The sequence below is a fragment of the Bactrocera latifrons genome, unplaced genomic scaffold (genome assembly GCF_001853355.1).
Source record: "Bactrocera latifrons isolate USDA-ARS-PBARC rearing strain unplaced genomic scaffold, ASM185335v1 scaffold_0, whole genome shotgun sequence".
Taxonomy (NCBI): domain Eukaryota; kingdom Metazoa; phylum Arthropoda; class Insecta; order Diptera; family Tephritidae; genus Bactrocera; species Bactrocera latifrons.
This window is the reverse complement of record NW_017534406.1, coordinates 4,312,560-4,332,591: the sequence shown is the minus strand read 5'-3', so window position 1 is coordinate 4,332,591 and position 20,032 is coordinate 4,312,560. Positions and strand designations below refer to the sequence as shown.

Genomic DNA, 20,032 nt, shown 5'->3' with positions numbered 1-20,032 from the left:
AAAGAAGAACTTCCTACAAAAACACATTTTCAACAATATACTGAAAAGGCACACAATGACAATTTCAACAAGAAATAACAGTAAACATTGTCACCCTGTGTATAAAACTCCGTGACCTGCACTACCTGATCGATCAAACATTCAATGCGTTCCACAAATATGTCACTGCGCGTCGAACAGCTGTTTTTGTTTACTGAGTAACTAGACAACTTCTTGGTTACCGATTTTGTTTACTGCCTTTCAACTTCCACAAACAATTCAATAAATGTCAGCTACATTAATTTTTGTATTGAAAAACATTTTTGAAGCCTCGAAAAAATTCATAAAAATATGATAAGTTATTGATAGATAAAAAACAGAAATAACTGATTTAAGAAAGATATTTGCGAAAAAATTTGACAACTAAATTAGCAATCTAAAATTTAAAACAATTTATGAAAGGACATCATCCGTTAAACGAAGAAAAAGCAAAAGCACGAACCTCGAAGATAGATACGAAGTAAAAGCGTTAACAGCAAGAACCACTAGAAGTAGTCAGAAGAAGCTTTTACGAAATGGTAAGTAGATATTTGTTTATAAATTTGTATGTATATGTGTACGTCGCAATCGGACTATTGGTCACTTTCAGCTTTATTTATTGACCTGTGAACTATTAATCTATTGAATATTACATTATTCAAATATCGTTCTTTAAAAAGTAGAGTATTGAGTAAACATAGCAGACTTACTATTTATCACCTCACTCTTGAGTCTATAGCAATAATTGCGCGACATGACATGACGTGATTTTGACAGCTCGTGACGGTCATGTTAATTTACAATTTTTTGCCAAATTTTGTCAGTAAGTTCAGTAAGGTTTAGCATTTCATCATGTCGTGATTCACTTTGGTAGTACGCTTAGGGATTGTTCAGGATTCGTTTATCGAAAAATCAGCTTCAAGATGTCTGGTTAAAGATATGAGAAAAGAGCCACTAAAGAAACCGTAGCGGCCATTTGTCCTTTACAAGTAATTTGTGGTTCCAATTGGGCAGGTGGAAGGGAAAAGGTTTTCTACCTTATTTGGATTCGAGGTTGGGTCTGGCATCTGGCCGGGGTACAACTCCACACTGAACGGAATTTCAACTCCCACCTGCCTTAGGTTTAAACCACATCCACCACGAATGTGCCCAAAAGACTAAACCCAATAAGCAGATCGGAGCGAACTCCAAGCACTAACTGCTCCCAGTGGTACCAGAGTTAAACTCTCTGGTCTGACCGGAGCTTGTCGCTTTTGCTATTATCAGTTGAGCACCCATCAAATTCAATGACTGCTAAAATTTGTCACTTGAACTTCAAATGTCTTTTCATTGGAAGAAAACTCACTCAATGTCTATTATATCAGTTTAAGCTGAGTATTATAGCAATATTTCTTACAAACACTAAGCTGAAATTTTGAGCAAGCCAAATACAGATATAGTCTTTATTGGATTTTAGTTGTTTTTTACGATAGGCATACATACATTATCCCCTGCCCGCTGGAGGGTAGAGCCTATACAATAGTATTATTCAAAGTATTACCCAGCTGAAGCTATAATTTTTCCCATCTTATTGGTAATTGGTGGATACCTTTTCAAGGACGACGCGGTCCAAGAACTAATCTATACAATTTTCGATATCTGAACAGTATTCCAGTGAGGATGTTCTGCAACCAATAGAAAAATGGTAGTCAGAAAAGTCAAGGCCTAAGCTATAAAGAAAAGCTTTCCAGCCGCTATTTTCCAAGAAGCCTTTAAGTGGATGATGGAAAATTATTGGTTTTGAACTAGTCAAAAATTCCGGACGTTTTTGACAATCATACTCTTCCATTTGATGAGTTTTAGAAGTTCATAATAACACACGCCCTCCTGATCCAACCAATATTCGGCGTTTCCATTCATTTGAGGGTTTGGTCAGGCCTCGTACATATTTAGTCTTTAGCGTAAGGGTTGTCTAAATGATCTTGTTTTATGACATTGTGTTTGATTGTATCCGGGTTATTTTGTACATTTTTAAATGGCTGCTTGAGTTACTCCGAAAGCTCCTGTGAACGCTTCTTATGTTTGGCAAGAAATTTCAACCAGTAATAGCCGCGAACGCGGTGTCTACGACAGTAAAGGAGAAAAAGAGCATTTCAGTTTTCCATATCAAAAATTTCTTAAATTTTATCTCTGAGTACACCATTTTCATTGAAGCGAAAATCTTTAATATCAAGCTTACTGGCTTTAAGTTTGTCAAGATACATAGACCATTTTTTTTTTATTCTGCTCTTGTTGTGCCTATTTCAAACCCCCAGGCTTTCAGCCACTTTCGCAAGATTGTATGCAGCGATCAGAAGGATCACTGGTACAGCGTAACCATTTTCCTCCTTCCTACTTCCTTTTTGCCACCGATCATAATCACTTATATGCAGTTATTATTATACATCCAACTTTTCAGTGTCACACGAGCCTCCTTCCTCCGCAGCGCACTATTTTCCAGCCGGGTGTAAGCGACGGTGGATTACCATACGTTGAGTAAATATTTAAATGCGATTATCAGCAACAACAATGCATCATTAGCGCAACAACAGCCATATCAACAACAGCAACAACAATTCACGAAAATATGGTGCACGCGTGCAGTCGGTAGTTCGACGATGCAGCGGCAATGCGGCGATATATCGGCCGCCAGTTTATCATGCGACTGCGTCCTGCCGCGCTGCACAAGGCGCTACCGAGCAATTGTAGCGATTTTTCAACGGCAGCCGCCTTCGCTGCTAAATGCACAAGCATTTCTGTGTGTGTGTATATGTATGGGTTCGTAAATATGAATCCGCGCACAACAACTTAAGCGAAATTGACGCCGAAGCAAAGTCGACGTTGCATGCAACGAATGCGTCACAACAACGGCGACAACAACAAAATTTATAACCAAAAATATGGAAATATTTATGAAATCAAGCCAACAAGTGCAAGCACAACCGAACGCCTTGCTGGCGTTGTTGTCATTATGGATTTGTTGTTACTTTATTTATGAAATTTTCACTGCTTTCGCCGTTATTCTCACCAACTATCGGAAACAGCTCGCCCGCTAGTGGCGCACACAGCTTTGTGAAAAGAAAAGGATTGTGGGGATAAGAGGCTTGCTGGGCTCGCTGGCGCAAGTCAGTGTGGCGCAAGTCAGTGTGGCGCTCGAACGCGGGTTTTTGAATAATTTGCATTCATAAAATATGCAATAAGCCAACAGCTGTTGTGATATTGTTTTGAAAGCCGCGTCATAGTATTATTTAAACACTGGCTGCACGCGAACGCAAAAAGCGCAGAAAAAACTCGATTTCGCAATTACTTATTTGGTTGAAGTTTCATTTACTTTTCGGCTTTAAATTGAGCTTAAAACTACTTACAAATACTATATTGTTATGGAAGTGCAGCTTGACCCAGATCGGTTCAAAGATGACTTTCGATACTCTGTGTTAAAACCACAACTTTCTCTATTCCTCTTCGAATTGAATAGTCTTCTAAAATTGATTTGAAGATATTGAAAACGGAATATTCCGTTTTCCTGTTTGGTATCAATTGGAGATTCCAAGTGCAGCTAGGTCGTTCTCCATCTGGTCTTTCCAACGGAGTGAAGGTCTTCTCGTCATCTGCCTCTTGCTGGGTACTTCGTCGAATACTCTTAGAGCTGGAGTGTTTTCATCCATTCGGACGCCATGATCTGTATGCAAAGTACCATAAATTTTAAACAGAACCTTTCTCTCGCAAACCCGTGACGCCAACTCATCAGTTGATGCCATTATTCATGCCACCCCACCATATAGCAGAACGGGGATAAGGCGTGACTTGTAGAGATTGCTCTTTGTTCGTCGAGAGAGGACTTTACTTCTCAATTATCTACTCAGTCCGAAGTAGACCTTTTGGAAATAGTTACTCAGCATTGGATTTTGTAGACTGGCGTTGTTGTTGTTGGTGTTAATACTGGTTCCAAGATAGGGAAAATATCTACGACTTCGAAGTTATGACTGTCGACAGGGACGGGTGAGCCAAGTCACGAATGCGATGATTGTTTGTTTGATGACAATAGATATTTCGTCTTGCCATCGTTTACTACCACATCCATTTGCTTCCCTTCGTTGTCCAATCTGGAGAAAGCGAGAAAACAGATCTAAGGTCCAGTAAATGTGCTGTTTCGACGGATTCGAATTGTTTTATGTCGTCGACGTAGTTGAGGAAAGAGCTCTTGCTCCAAGCAGAGATGGTTTCTCCGTTAGTCTATTATGCTCCCTAACTGGATGCATACGGGTCTCACTATGCAGGTGTTCGATGGGTGACATCAAGATGCATTCTGCTGCACTCCGATCCGCAGTGTTCTGACTTGTTTGTATTCTCCTCGTCGGCGTTTTATGTTGCCAACAACGTTTCTTTGTCTTTTCCTCATGTGCTGCCACCTAGCGACTTGAGAATTTTTTTGCGGTTCTGTACTTTGGCAATAAGCGTGATCGTCTGAGGAGTGTCAAGATCACAGACTGTCAAATGCCAAGATTGGATTGGATTGGTCAGACGAAAGCTCTCATCCGAGATATTGCTTTTCAGTCAACTGTTTGACTTTATACCGCCTGTAGCGGTCAATATGAGTTATATTTGTTTATGAAATGCCCGCAATGGGTCTGTTGTTGAAATGAAATTAGTGAAAACTTTGCTTTATCCCCTCATAATGATTTTTACGCCTTGACAATCTAGTAAGAATCTGACACTTTGATTTTTTTTTTAACCCAAGTCTGCAATACCAAACGTTCGGCTTCAATTTAAGCCAAAAATTTAATCGTTGTCAACTACACATACTTCGTTCGAGAAAATATGTTTATTAACTCTTGGAAAATGGTTTTCTTGTCCTTGTATATGAGCATCATTCTGCCTTATTCGGTCTTCTGCAAGACAAAGAAGGTCAACAGGTCGTTCCTTAAGACGCTTTAATAAATATTAAACAATTCTGCGTTGTCTTTTCCATAGTCTTCTCGTTTACTTTTCTACTTAACAGCTTAAATCTACTTATATATAGATTCTCCTTTTCGTTTACCGCGTTTTCGCCAATTTCTCTTCACATTGCCAGTCGCTTAATGCTTTGCAAAACTCTTCCGTGTATTTACTCGTAACTGCATAAGATTTAAGGCGCAGACTTACACGTGTAAATATAAATATAAACGCATATGCACGTTTGTATGTGGGAGTCGGCGTTCTTCTCAGAAATCCTCTCAGTTCAATGCACTTGTTAAACGAAAACGCGTGCGCCAAGCTGCTTTAGCGGTTCGCCTGATGCGTTTCAATTATTATATTTTTATAAACGATGGCTGGTGAAAGTTTCCATTCCATATTCACTTGCGCTTTTGTACATGTGTGTGTATGCGTGTGTTCGCCGTTAAATGTCTTGTTGTGTCATTATGGAATTGCCGTGGCAAGGATTGTCAATCGTTATAGTGGAGTGGAGATATGGATGTACATATGTGTGTTCGTACGATTGTTTGCACATATGTACATGTGTTTCTGATGGCAGAAAATATTAAATTTGTCGTGGCTGATTTCGAAAACAAAAACAACAACTTTGGAATAAAGAACAGCCATAATAATTAACTCGATCTCTTTGCGCTTTTTGGCTCAACAAATTGAAAAACGTAGCAGCTTATAGACATGTTATGTATGAGCATATATTAAAATGAAATTTCCTTAACTTTGAAGTCTATATTTTATATTCATACTATTATTAATTATCCTTCTCTCACATTTTTTATACAGACATCAATTGAAGAAGCAGTTATTTCGCAATTATTTGTTTATATTTTTTTTTTTATGTATATACCACATGTATGTATATATAAATAAAGGGTGTTTCATATGGTAGAACTTTAATTGTAAATATGAAGTTTAGTTTAGAAGTAGGAAATCGGTCTGCTCCTTCTAGTCAAATTAATCCTGGTACTACCTTTGCCAGCTTGTTGCGGGAGGGTCCTCAGGTCCCGTCATGTAACAGTCGTTAATGAGTAGTCAATATTAAAACAAGTAAGGAAGAGCCAAGTTCGGTTACAACCTAACATTTTATACTCTTACAACTTAAAGCAAAGTCAAAGTCAGGGATATACTTTAAGCTGTAAAACCAATCAATAGAGGAAAGTCAGCCGGATGTTTGAAAAACCTGATGTAGGGGCTAGGCCAAGAGTAAAACACGCTCTACTATTTTCATTGAGGTCGTAGTTGTTTCATGTACTAAATTTTGTCCAAATCGGTTTATCAGGGTTTTTAGATATGGGATTCAGATCTCCTATCTGATCACAGCACAGTAAATAAAAAGTACTTGACAAATATTTTAAATTATCGCAAAAGGCTAGAAGAAAATTTGGACCCCAACATCGAAAGTCTTGACCAGTAGCATGCACAATGCTGCCCATATAAGTACGCCAGAAGCTGGTCCACACAGAGCGTTCACAAGCGGAACAGACATCTCTGATCGGGTAAGGTAATATAGAATCTCAGAGATAAGAAATGTCTTTGGCTTGCATGGCAAGCCAGTAGATATCCTAATCACAAACCACTTCTCAATGGTGCCACAAAGCAGCTGAAGCATGTTCTCTGTAAATTGCGCAACGGTCCTTAGAGGTCTTTCTGATTGCGGCCAAATCAGGAGATCCAGTAAACAATCCTTAGAATACGGCTAGGTAAAACAATAAGCCAGATGCTCACCAATTTTAACCAGCAGAGGCCATTGGTGCATTAAAAATGCAGAGAAAGCCGATGTGTTTGCCACACACCTCCAGAATGCGTTTAGAGTGTGTTTAGTGATAGATGAAATGTCTAAAGTTGGATATTTTGTCAACCATTATTATTTTGATTTCAGCAACGTCTATCAAACAATTTTCCGAAATTGAACGCTTGCAATCTGTTAAAAGTAATCACTTTCAACAGTGGAACGATTTGTCCTTTGCTCAAAATAGACCTCAGTTTTGGCGATCACCTCTTCGTTCGACGAAAATTTCTTTCCAGGTAGCATGCTTTTGAGATCTGAGAACAAGAAATAGCCAGTGTGGGCCGAATCTAGAGAATATGGTGGATGCAGAAGCAATGCGAAGCCCAATTCAGATATTTTTGCCACCGATGCCACTGTTTGTGATACACAGGATTGTCTGGCTAAAACAGCAACTTCTTTTTCCTCAAATGATGCCGCTTTTTTTTAATTTTTTCAATAATTCTTGTTGGCATAGAACATAGACTTAACGTAGCCTCACAGAAAATTATATCACGATGTTAAATCGCATGACCAAGGCGGCCAATTGACTGTACCTCTTGGTGAGATAACACGTTCTCGAAACATAGTTTTCAATAAATCAATTGTGGAATTCGCTGTGTGGTTTGTAGTATCGTACTGTTGGAACTACATGTTGTCAAAGTCAATATCATCCAATTCGGACCAAAAATATTCGGTCATCATCGAGCGGTAGCGATTCCGATTCAGAACAACGTGCCGGTCTTGATGATCACGGAAGAAGTACGGTCCAATATGCCGCCGGACTATAAACCGTACGCAGCCATTCAGAAAATGAAATGAGCCTAATCGCTGAAAATGATTTTTCGATGAAAATCCGGATCGCTCTGAAGTTGTTGATCAGCTTAATTCACGAATATGCGATGATTCTGGTGGTCAAGCGGTTTCAGTTCTTGCGTCAATTTGATGTTGGTCGAAATCTTTTCGCAAAATTCGCCATAACGACGTCACAGCGATGCCCAACGCTTGAGAACGACGTGTGAGAGACTGATTTTGRTCTTCCTCAATTGATGCGCTAGCGGCAGTAATATTCTCGACACTACGGGCACTACTTTGTCTCACTGGAAAACGTTTTGTACTGTGCCTGTGGATTAAAATTTTTCCATTAGCCGTTCCATTGTTGATCTGGCAGGACGATTAAGACGACCATAAATTGAACATGGGGAAAATGTTGGTTATTTAAGCGGGGTTCATTTAAGCGGGGTTTACTGTACTTATTACATTGTTGTTGAGCACAATCAATAAATAATCTCAATTATAAATCACGTTAAACATTTGCTAATACATAATTTTTCTTTTGTTTAATTTCAGCCGCCAAAAAAGGCTAAAGGAAAGAAGGGCAAGAAGGCGCCAAGTAAGTAACTTTTGCTACTTCTATATACTTTAATTTTTATGCAATTAGCGCTTAAAGAGAATATTCAAAGTATTTTAAGAAAGTCTGCTGGTTTTTACATGCATGTGACACCCTCTTTAAGGCTTAAACCGCACAAGAAATACACGGCGACAGCACCCAATAGCAAAGGGATAACCTCGACTCAGGCGACAAGCGCTTGCAATGCATCCCTTTTGCATAATAAATTAAATGTTGAAGGAAATATGAAAAAAAATGCTTTATAGCTAAAACAGCGCTGTCTGCCATGCAGTAATGGTATTGCAGCAACGATGGCATTGACACTCAAAGCTGAAAATGGACATGAAGGGGACAGGCTCAAATAATGCTGCATGCTTTTCGGCGCTAAAAATGCATAAATATGCAAGAAATAAAATTACTTCGAATGCGCTGCTTAAAATGGCGAATGCAGTAATATGGCAATGCAAACACGCTGCGCAAAATAGACCTAAACTGCTGTCACCAAGCTTGCCAAAGCGTCAATTTTTCGCACAATTGCCGTGCGCCTAAAAGCGCGCTATCAAAAGCACACAATAGTTGCGTGTAATTTACGAGCATATTTTGAGGCGCCACGACACGAGCAAAAGCCGCACTTTTCTCGTTACTTTGGTGCGCACCAAATGAAATGCGTTTCCGCCTGACGAAGAAGTCAATTGTGCGCGTTTTAGGCGCGCTTAGAGCGTTTCATAGCCGCCACCAAAACAATAGTGGAGTCAATGGCTTATTTGACGCTTTTAGTAGAAAAATGTCAATGGCTGATAAGCCTTAATGCGGATCGGCGGATTTTTGCGATTTTTATGCAATCGCGCGACAACAATTCGTTGCACGAAAAAAAAGGTTGCACATTCTTCATGCATAAAGAATAAAGAATAAATTCGCTGTTGCGTTATTTTGGCGGGCATTGTTGCCACCATGCAGTGGCATGTGCTTCGTGCAACATTTTGAATTGTCGCCAATGTGTGTACATTAAACGCGCAACAAAGTGCTGCAACGTACTTGTATTTATGTAGTGGCACATATTGCTACAATTGCTGCACTTGCAATGCCATGCTGGGCAATAAAAGAAATTCTCATGCGTAGTCGACCAGACATAAGCCCTTGCCTTGCAGTATGCTTGCCAGTCATTTTGCCTGCCAATTAAACGCAGTGCGACACTGCACAGATACCACTGTTACATGCATGTCCGTGTATTCATATTTATTTAAGCTTGTGTGTATGGCTGTCGTGGCAAATGTTGCATGCAACATGGTCGCTATGAAAATTAAAGCACACACGAAGTTATAACTGTCGCTTATATTACTTAATTGTTGGTCACTGTCGTAAGCCAATGACTACTGAGAGCTGGTACATATACATATGTTTATACATATATAAGTATGTACATATATAAACATTAGGGTGGAACATTATTTATTTATATTTTACAAACACTCCCTGCATTTTCAGGTTTTGTCCTAAAACAGGATGCAACGTAAACAAAGTCTTTATTTTTAATTTAAATCATTCCTCGATCATATTTCTCTCTCTGTCTATGGTATATAAAATATGAATTTTTGATATTTTGCATTAGGTAAGAAAATGTATAATTTTGAAAATGTCATATATATAAGTTCATAACGTTTTTTAATAAACTATTCTTTTAAAAGTTATACTTATGCAATTAAAATCATACATGAAATGTACTAAGGTTTCATACAAGTGATTTAAACACTCACACGACGTAGTGTGCTGTGTGAATACATGCTCCTTATCGGTACTTCGCCGCCGTATTTCAATAGCTCGGCGGCAATCCATCGGCCCCTATTCGAATTTCTTCACGGTCGGGCAATGGAATGTCTGATCCATCGTCATCGATTGAGAAAGCGGGTTCACCATCCCCTGGTGTTATGCTTTCACTGTCGTTCAACAAATTAGAGAAGGGTTCTCTCCATAATTTTAATATGCTCTGAGCGTCAGTCACTGATCCCCTCTGGGGGTTTTACAAGAGTATGCTCCAGTCTTGATCTTCTGATAGTCACCGCATCTTTTCGTAGAAGCACAGTCCCTTACACCGAGTTGCTGATGAGTGCTCTCAGAAAGCAAGCAATCGTTTGGTTGTCTGTTGTGATTGCAGCCTCTCGCCGGCGAAACTTCCTTGCGTTTGAGAGAGGCGAATGCATATCTTGGCTCTATCAAAATAGTGCTCCGAGTCGATGTTAGGACCTCGGAGCGTACTCTCGTCTGGAACACTGGAGACGTGTCTTCCGTCTATTACAACATGACTGATCTGGTTGGTGGCTTTTCGATCCAGGAGAGAGCCAGGTAACCGGATGAATTCCTATTCCTATGCGGAATCTAGTACTACAGAAAACCATATATTGATGAAGTCGAGCAGCCTCAACCCATTTGAGGATGTTTCATCATGGAGGCTGAATTTACCGACCGTTCAGCCAAAGATAACTTTTTTGCCCACCCTGGTCTTAAAGTCGCCAAGCGCGATTTTGACATCGTGGCGGGACCAGATCTCAAAGATGCCCAACAAGCGCTTACAGAAGCTATCTCTGGTCACATCGTCCTTCTCTTCCGTCGGGGCATGGGCGCAAATTAGCGATATGTTGAAGAACCTCGCTTTGAGGCGAATTTTGGCTAGACGCACATCCACCGGGGTGAATTTCAGGACTCGGAGACTTCCACACCGAATTTGCGCTCCTTTATGTGGCCATTGGAGTAAATGTCATAAGGACCTACTCGTCTCGGTCCTTGTCCCATCCATTGCACTTCCTAGACGGCGGTGATGTCAGCCTTTACTCTGACATCAACCAGCTGGGCAGCAGCACCGTCCCAATTAAGAGACCGGACATTCCAGGTACATGCCTTTAAATTGTAATCCTTAATACGTTGGCAGTGGTCGTCCTGAAAAGAGGGGTCTCACATTCGGGGCTATTTTAACCCTTTCATTGAGGTTGTTTTTACGTGACGGGCTCCAAACCCAACGCAGAACCCTGGGTAGAGATGATTCGCTTTCAAATGGATGTTTTTTGGCTACCCAGAAGATACTTGGTCCAAGACTGAAAGCCACTAACAACTTGTGCCATATGTAAAATGATCATTTCCATAAATAACATAAATAATCATACAAATAGTCGATTTACTGATATTTGTCTGTCTGCATATATACTGAGATATCAATAAGAAAATTTGCACACAACAGTTTCGTTCCAAGAAGCAACTCATTTGTCGAAATCGTTGATATCGGACTACTGTACCATACAGCTGCCATACAAGCTGAACGATCGGAATCAAGTGCTTATAGGGAAATTTCAATTTCATGAGATATCTTCAAGAATTTTGAGGGCGAAAACTGAAACTTCTGGGGTCGCTTGCAAAAAAACAAAATCAAATAAACAAATATATGTAAGGCAATCATATTCTTTAGGCAATTAACTAAGGTCATGAAAAATGCCGTCAGTATAAGAGAAAGAATTCTATACTTAGACGTTTCTAGATTTACTTGCGCACATGTAGAAGTGCCTATGTACTCGTATGTGCCCATAAAGGGGTCTCCTTTGTTTGTTTGTACTAGCGCCCTGCACTTAGAGTCGCGAGTCAAGTGCGGTTGCAGTGCAGCTGTTGTCTCCTTACTTAATTTTCACAACCGAGCGGATAATTACTTTTACCACAAGCGACTCGGCGCAGTCGGATACTTAGTCACTCATACGCCACGTCAGCCAAAAGATCTTCTACTGCCCAGTAGAGTCAAAAGAGTTAATGAGAGATTGTCATTATAAGCGAAACGAACTGTCAAACTTGCATGGTAACTGTAAATATTTTCTATTCTTTCATTCATGACGTCACGAATATATTTTTTGTCAAATGAAGTTTATAATAATTAAAAAATTGTTGTGACCGCCAAATCTTCTCATTGCTGGGCAGGTTGGACAACAGCGTGGTTTCTTCAAAATCCAAAATCCATTTACACTCATTTCACTACATGCAATAAACAGTTATAGATTTTTACTATTGCTAACGGGGCAACTAAATGTTTCGTCAACTTCCTCAATTTCGTAAATACTCGTCCGTGCCACATGACCTCCGCTGCGCCAAAAGCAGCATAATTGCCCAAATGCACATTTCGCGACGGGACGCACTCAACTCCACTTTGCGGTGCCGTCTCCGCCAGTAAGGTATATACATATGTATGTATGTAAGTGCTTGCTGGTCAACTACAGCTGACGTTCTGCACCGCAAAAGCTATACCACCCACCCATACGACACATTAGCAACTTAGTTACTAAATACCTTCTCTCGAGGATGACCCTGCGCAATAATGGCACGCCAACTCATATGCGAAAGGAGCAGCAACAACACAAAAAAAGAAACTTAGCAAACTGGAGGCAGGCAAAAATTAAAGTAGAAAATAATTGCGCAAATAGAGAACCACATGAAATCATTGCCGCCGCTGGTGTAAGCCACAACAAGTGGTGTACGTTCTGCGATGGTTCAGCTACGTACGTTCAGCATAGACTCCAAACAGACCAAGGCCAATGGCATCGCTATGTCGAGAAATTGCTTATGCCATGGGATACAATTAAAAAGCTACACTCCTGTTTTCACTTAAGGCGGTCTTTTCTTTTTATAGAAATTGTATCGTTTAGACTATTTTGAGGTAACTATACAGAAGTAATTAAAGGGTAGAGGAGTTTTTTAACTATTAAGTTAGGTTAGTGTTCGGTTTCGGGTCTATTATCGAGATTTTTATTACGTGATGCCTACTTGTATAATTGAAACATAGGTCTTTTGGTTCAAAACATCCCCATGTTTCAAAAAATCAGATTGAGTGCTTAAGATGCCGTCCCACAGACCCCTTATACCGCGTTGCTGAAGAGTGCTCTCAGAGAGTATTAGTGCAAAACGAGTAAAAAATCATTCGGTTGTCTCGTGTGATTGCAGCTTCTCTATTTTGAACCTTCCTTGTGTTTGTTGACGTGCGTTTTTTGCTGCAGAGCCGCGGGTACATATCTTCGCTGCAACAATATAGTGGTCCGATGCTAACACCTCGGATGTTACACTTTAGATGTGTCTTCCATCCATCACAACATGGTCGATCTGGTTGGTGGCTTCTCGATCCGGAGAGAGAAAGGCAGCTTGATGAATCTTTCTATGCTAGAATCTAGTACTACAAATAACCATATTTCGGGGCCCGGCGAAGTCGATCAGCCTCAACCCTTTTGAGGTTGTTTCATTATGAAGGCCGAATTTACCGACCTTATTTGCCCATTCTGGCGTTAAAGTCGCCAAGCACGATTTTGATACCGTGGCAGTGGCAGCTTCAAGTGCTCATTGAATACATCTTTAGTCACACCTTTTCTGATATCGCGGCGTGATCTCAAATCAACGATATGTTAAAGAACTTCGCTTTGATGCGAATTGTGGCTACCCGTTCACTGTAGTAAATGCCACAAGGACCTACTCGTCTTAGTCCTTGTCCCCTCCTTTGCATTTCTTAAACAGTGGTGATATCACGCTTTACTCTAACGAGGACATCAACCAGCTGGGCAGCAGCACCTTGCCAATTAAGTGACCGGAAATATCCTTAATATATGCAGTGGTCGTCATCAAAATTAGATCTCTCATCCGAGGCTGTTTTCGTCTTTTCATTGGTAGTGTCTTCTATTCACTTTAACTCACCTTCAATCGCAACTCACAATAATCTAGTAGTAGAACACAAGAGAATAGGATAGGTTGTAGGATATCTTTTCTTGCTACCTTAACAGCTTTACAATTTCCTACGATTCGGCTATGGCCTTGCAGCCATACCAGACTTATCACAAGGACATTAAATGCTATTAATAGCGAGCCCTGAACGCAGTGTTAATGAGTTCAAAGCTAGTATCGCCCCTCTGCTATCTGAGTGGATGGTCACATCTCTGAAAAAGGCAGCACACCGCAGCAGTAAAATTATTGCTACTTTAATGGAAGACACTGCTAAAGTTAGGAAGTCTGAAAGTGGAGTTGATAGAGAGCGCCTGACAATAAACCCCTCCACCAACCTTCCCTGCTAGTGTGGTTCAATGACTGTTTATCCTGAGACAAATCTATAATACTTTCGACATTATCTTTAATAATTATCAAGGCTAAGACAATACAAAAACACCAAGTACAATGTTACAACAACCGCCTTTTCAATTAAAACTCAATTATTGGTAATTATTAAGTGACAGCACTTACTTTGAATGCCAGTAATAAAGTCATGATTTATAACGATTTCACTTATTAGCTCTCATATGCTACCACCAACAGCGCTTACTCTCATTTATGGTGCCACACACATACTTAAACACTCATTTCTTATCCTGCTGAGGAATAAGTAGCAGCACAAAATGGTATCATACTCCCAAACCCAGCACATTCAAAGCATTCGGTTGTAAGGCACAACTTCAACACACACTTAACCTAATTCGACAAGCTTAAATGGATTTGAAATCATCGTGATTCGATTTCGATTAGCTGCAATTGAATTCACTTTCTATGCTTTCAGTGCTAATTGATGGCGTGGACACGTCCACCATGACGCGCGACCAGCTGGAGCAGTTCGCGTTGAAACTGAAGGAGGAGATGGAGCGCGAGCGTGAAGAGCGTAACTTCTTTCAATTGGAGCGCGACAAAATACGCACATTCTGGGAGATCACCAGGGGACAGTTAGGTATGCCAACACGCATGGCAATTAACAGGGATGACTTAAACGCTTTCCAACTGGCTTTAATTGCTATTATTTGTTGTAATTTAATGTAGAGGAAACACGCTATGAGGTTCGTCACAAGGATCACGAAGTGGAGATGGCACAAGAGCTGGCCGATGTCGACACCAAACACATTATGCAACAGATGAAGCATCTACAGTATGAAAACCAAAATAAAATTGGTGAGATACGTGCCGAGGCCATGACACAGCTGAAGCTGGCGCAAGAGGATCATGTGGCGCAGGAGCAGGAGTTGCTTAAGGATAAGCGCGATTTGCGACGTCTGTTGCGCGAGCACGACGAAACGCATGAACTGCAAATTCAGCAGCTGAAGATGAAGCATAACGATGAGATGGCGTGAGTAGTTATTTTAGCAATGTTTACTCTTTAAACTCCAGCGCGTCAGGTTGGGCGTTAAAGCGTATTTGACTCGGACTGGTCTATGCCCAAATGCATACGAAAATTTTCCTACATTGGTACAATCTTTTTTATGTTCATGTGAAGTTTGGTCTCCATATGTGATTGGGTAGGGATTTTAACCGTGAGGCAAGTTCTTGTATGTCTAATAGAATCGCGGATACTCTGCTTTGTGGAGCCTACTTTATCACGAACACAAATATTTGAACTAAAGTATTTGAATGATCCAAAGAATGCAGTGAAAATCGTGAAGCCATCAAAAACTTGCCTCATGCGAGTTCTCCATCCACTTCTGTTAATGACGATAAGATCGAAAAAGTTCCTGTGCGCAAATTGCTGACAGGGGATCTCAAAATCTCTTATGAACTGTCTCAATACATTTTGGGCCTTTCAGTTCCGGTGCGCAGATGGATAGAGGCTGTAATTGTTGAAACCAGAGTAGAGAATACCAAAATTCGCTTCAGCACTACAAGAGGCTGCCCTCAGGATGGAGTGCTATCCCCCCGTTTATGGAGCTTTGTCGTGGACGAATTGCTCGTTTTGCTAACTAACAACGGAATGCGCTGTCACGGATATGCAGACGACGTAGTTTTCATAGCTAGAGGATAATTTGAGCACACTCTCTGCGATATCGTACAAAGGGGACTAGGCGTACTGAACATCAAAACCACGAAGACGACTATTGTCCCGTTAACGAAACGCAGGTCCATTTCTAGCCTCAGGAACCTAACCCTTGGGGGCTAGCCAAGAATTATTAAGTGGGTGTACACATTGATCGTGCGACCGATTATCACATATAGAGCGGTGGCTTGGACCTCGAAAGCATCACAGACTTCGTTCGGACTTCAACTATCGAAGCTGGAACGACTCAACTGCTTTTGCGGGTTGGGTGCCATGCGCACATGTCCGACGGCGGCACTTGAAGTTATGCTGGAAATCACACTGTTTCACCGAGTAATCGGCCACGTAGCCAAACAGCAGAAATGTTTTGTAATCTCTTTCCAGCGCGTGAAGTACTTAAGTGGCGAAATATCACTAGATCTTTTCCCAAGAGACAGCATTACTAAATGTATAAACTTCATTAAGAAGTTCAGGGTTACCCTCAGTAGTAAAGCTGAATGGATGGACGTTTGCAGCTATAAAATGCTTAAATATGTAATCAACCTCTCAAGAGACAAGCTCAGTATACTTGTCGCCTTCTACACTCGCCAATGTAAGCCCAATAAGCACTTATATAACGTGGACCTAGATTTGCATGCGAATTTAAATTAAAAAAGTAGCTAAGGTAGTTTGATAATGCAGCTAAGCGCTCTACATTTATCAAACGTATCATAATTGGTGACGAGCCCTGAGTTTGTAGCCGAAACCGAAAAATTTGCTGGAGTGTATGGAACATGGGAATTAAGGTTTGGCATGCCTGCATTGGCTCAAGAACCCATATTGAAGGTTTTAAAAAAATGTACTGAAAAGGAAATTGATATACGGGAGAATGATGTTTCTTCGACAGTCCGAGTCAAATTTGATCACATTATATGAATCTAATTAAACTGCCTAATTTTTTCACCATATCTTTAGACTTATAATGTAAACTGACAATGTTGATTTCATTGCTTTCCGCTTCCAGCGAAGCGCGCATACAATTCCAACGCGAAGCCAAAGATATGGAACTGCTGCATGAAGAGAAAATGAAGGCGCTGAAAAACGAAGTCGAACTGGTGTACCGCATGCAAATGTTCGAGGTGGAGGAACGTAAGAACACACAAATACAACGTTTGATTGCAAGTCACGACACCGCCTTCAATGACATGAAGAACTACTACAACGACATCACACTGAACAATTTGGGTCTAATCAGCAGTTTGAAGGAACAACTCGAAGCGTTGCGTAAGCAGTCCGAACGCAGTGACCGCACAGCCGCCGAAATGATGGCCGATAACCGCAAACTCAAAGAACCGCTCGAGGCAGCACAAACCGAACTTGCCGATTTGCGGCGCAAGATGGAGCATTTCGAGCGCGATCGCAATCAGCTGGCGCGTCTCAAAGCACGCAACACTTATGTCGAAAAGCAATTGAAGGCGCTCACATGGGAAACCGAGACGCTGCTATTGCGTAACGACACACTCAAAAAGGAGCGCGAAGAACTCAAATTGAAATTTGACGATGTTGTGATGGAGCTGCAACAGAAGACGGGCCTAAAGAATGTGCTGCTCGAACGCAAGATATCCATGATGGAGCGTGAGGGTGAGAAACGCGATTTATTGCTCAAACAGACACAGATGATCTGCGGCGCTTCCGGCGATGTTACACAAAATATGCAGAAACAAATCGCATCGTCACTGGATGAGAAGAATAAATTGATTGACGAGCTGCGCTATGAACTGGTGCGCGTCATCAAAGCGCACGACGATCTACTCGCCACATACGAATCCAAGTTGACGCAGTTCGGCATACCGCAGGATGAATTGGGCTTCGAACCGCTGCGCCTGTCCGAGAAGCATCGTTATTTATGCGGCCCAGCTGGCCTGGTGACCAAAAATCAATGAAGAACTCCTGCCAATATGTCAACGATGCAGACACGCTTATCGGTTTGGCATGTTTCTTATTTTCGTTCTTTTTTTTTTTTTTTGTTGTTTTGTTCGTGCACTTTTGTATACGCTTTAAGCTGGCATTAATGCGAGAGGCTAATGGACTGAATGGAGGGTAGTATTTTTTTGACTTCTGAAACATACAACAAAAACAAGCATATTTTTAAAAATATATACATATCTATATAAGAGCCTGTGTGCGCAGCTGTGTGATATTATTTTATGTGTTCGTGATTTTTTTCACATTTTGTTTGCTGCCTCAGTTCAATGCTTGAATGGAACTTTCGCTTTATGTGCGATGATTTACTGGCACACTGATGCGGCTGCAGGCATACTCGTTGTTATTGTACTGCAACAACACTGATAGCGTGTCGGGTTGGTGGTGCAGTGGCATGTCGGCGTCAGTTGCATGCCAGCAAGTACATTATTCAAAAATTCTACTATGCTCGGGATGTGGTAATGGTGTTGACGTTAACGGTGTTTTGGCTGCAGCAGATCTTGGCCATTGGCCAACACAAAACGGTGCAGTGGAGTGTACTGAGCAAATAAGCGCGCTTGCGGCTGCAGTAACGGCAGTTGAACTTGAAAATGACACAGCAATAGCATGATAAACTGTAAGGTGAGTAAAAGATAAGAAGATGCGTTTGGTATGGCGAAGAGGTTTTGAAAAATAATAATTCTTCAGGTGGACTATTTTAGTTGCCTAAGAAACTGAGGGCACAAAACTAGCGTAAGCTTTAAGTTTTTCATGTGCTTCGGCAAAGGTTTCTGTGAGGCTTTCCACATGGTTGCACACAGTCTGGAAGAAAAAGATGTTTGCGTAATGAAACAACGATTCTAAGATCAAATTTCTTGAGACTACTATTTACGAGTACTGTCTTTAGTGTCAGGGTTCTACGGAAAACCATCTCTCAGACTCGAATTGAACTCAAACATTTAATCCCCAACAATTTATTGGAATGATTTACTGCTGGAATGCTAGATTATATTTCCCAGTTTGCTTCAGCACGTTAGTCAGTAAATAAGATTAGGTTAGTTGGCTGATCCCTCAGCTTGGCGGAGGGACAATACTTGGACTGTTGTGTTCAGTTCTTCGTGAAACCAGACGAAAAAGTTCTGTGGGTAGATATTAGCTAAGGATTGAATTTATCTCTGAAATCCGAGGTGTTTCCGCCTTGTTCTGGCAAAAGCAAGACATTGAAATTAGGAAGCTTTGCGATGGTTCTATCTCATCTCTTGCCAAACAGCTGATGCAGCTGGCATCCGATAAGATATTCAATCGTACTGCGTGCTTGAACAGTGTCCAGTTAGAACGGATACATATCTTGAAATATGACCCTTACTGAGAGCAAAGACATGCCTAAACCTTTTGCGATTTACTTTAGACCAGAAAGATCTTGAGACTGCACAATTTCTGGCTCCTGCCCGTTCCCATTCCGAAGTTATTTAGACTGAAGTACATGTACTTGCAGGCTCATCAACCTTATAGTTTTCCCAATACCACTGTGGTCTGACACCCGAAACCAGTATAATAGTAAAATAGCTCGATGCGAAGGATCGTTCATCCTTTCACTAGTCTTGAGCGCAAGGTTAGCGAACTCAGGACTAATATCGCTGCCTTACTCTTGGAGTGTATTGTAACCACATTGAAGAAGGCTGCACTCTGAAGCAGTAGATCTAATGCTATCTTTATAACAGCCACCTTGCTTGGAAGACGCTGCAATGGTCCGATAACCTAAAACTGGAGCTGATGATAAGTTCCCGACGGTGCACCTCTTCACTAATTCATCCTGCAAGCTTTTATCTATTCATAAAAAAGCTCACCGCCCCTCTGCTCCCGCGGGACTTTCCCTCATATGTCTGCCTCGATTGTATCTAAGCAGAGAAGTGACAGCCAGGGGTAGAATCGCAGACCTGGTAATCCAATTATTTTGGAATGAAGTCGAAGTGTGCTAGAATTTCCGTGTACACAGACTCGCAGACACCTAAGTACTCAGATTCTCTGAGTCTGAGGGCAGCTTTCGCGGTCATGCATCTTGCGGCTATATCTACCGGTGCTATATGTAGAAAGACATTCAAGAAATCCGTGGAAGATTATAGGCTTAACTAGTGTT

The 20,032-nt window shown here is 41.1% G+C and overlaps 1 protein-coding gene across 1 annotated transcript; it reads left to right on the top strand.

Moving 5' to 3' along the window:
- Positions 1-367: 367 nt before the first annotated feature.
- Positions 368-18,068, top strand: LOC108967020 (growth arrest-specific protein 8 homolog). Its single transcript, XM_018930266.1, has 5 exons — positions 368-557; positions 8,120-8,162; positions 14,716-14,880; positions 14,970-15,273; positions 16,958-18,068. The coding sequence occupies exons 1-5, from the start codon at positions 555-557 to the stop codon at positions 17,874-17,876; spliced, it is 1,434 nt and encodes a 477-aa protein (XP_018785811.1). The 5' UTR covers positions 368-554; the 3' UTR covers positions 17,877-18,068.
- Positions 18,069-20,032: the final 1,964 nt, after the last annotated feature.

What these genes read in the sequence shown, in the direction of transcription:
- LOC108967020 (XM_018930266.1), top strand. An exon ending in GATCACCAGGGGACAGTTAG is followed by an intron (nt 14,881 to 14,969) that starts GTATGCCAACAC and finishes AATTTAATGTAG; the next exon opens with AGGAAACACGCTATGAGGTT. An exon ending in AAGCATAACGATGAGATGGC is followed by an intron (nt 15,274 to 16,957) that starts GTGAGTAGTTAT and finishes TTCCGCTTCCAG; the next exon opens with CGAAGCGCGCATACAATTCC.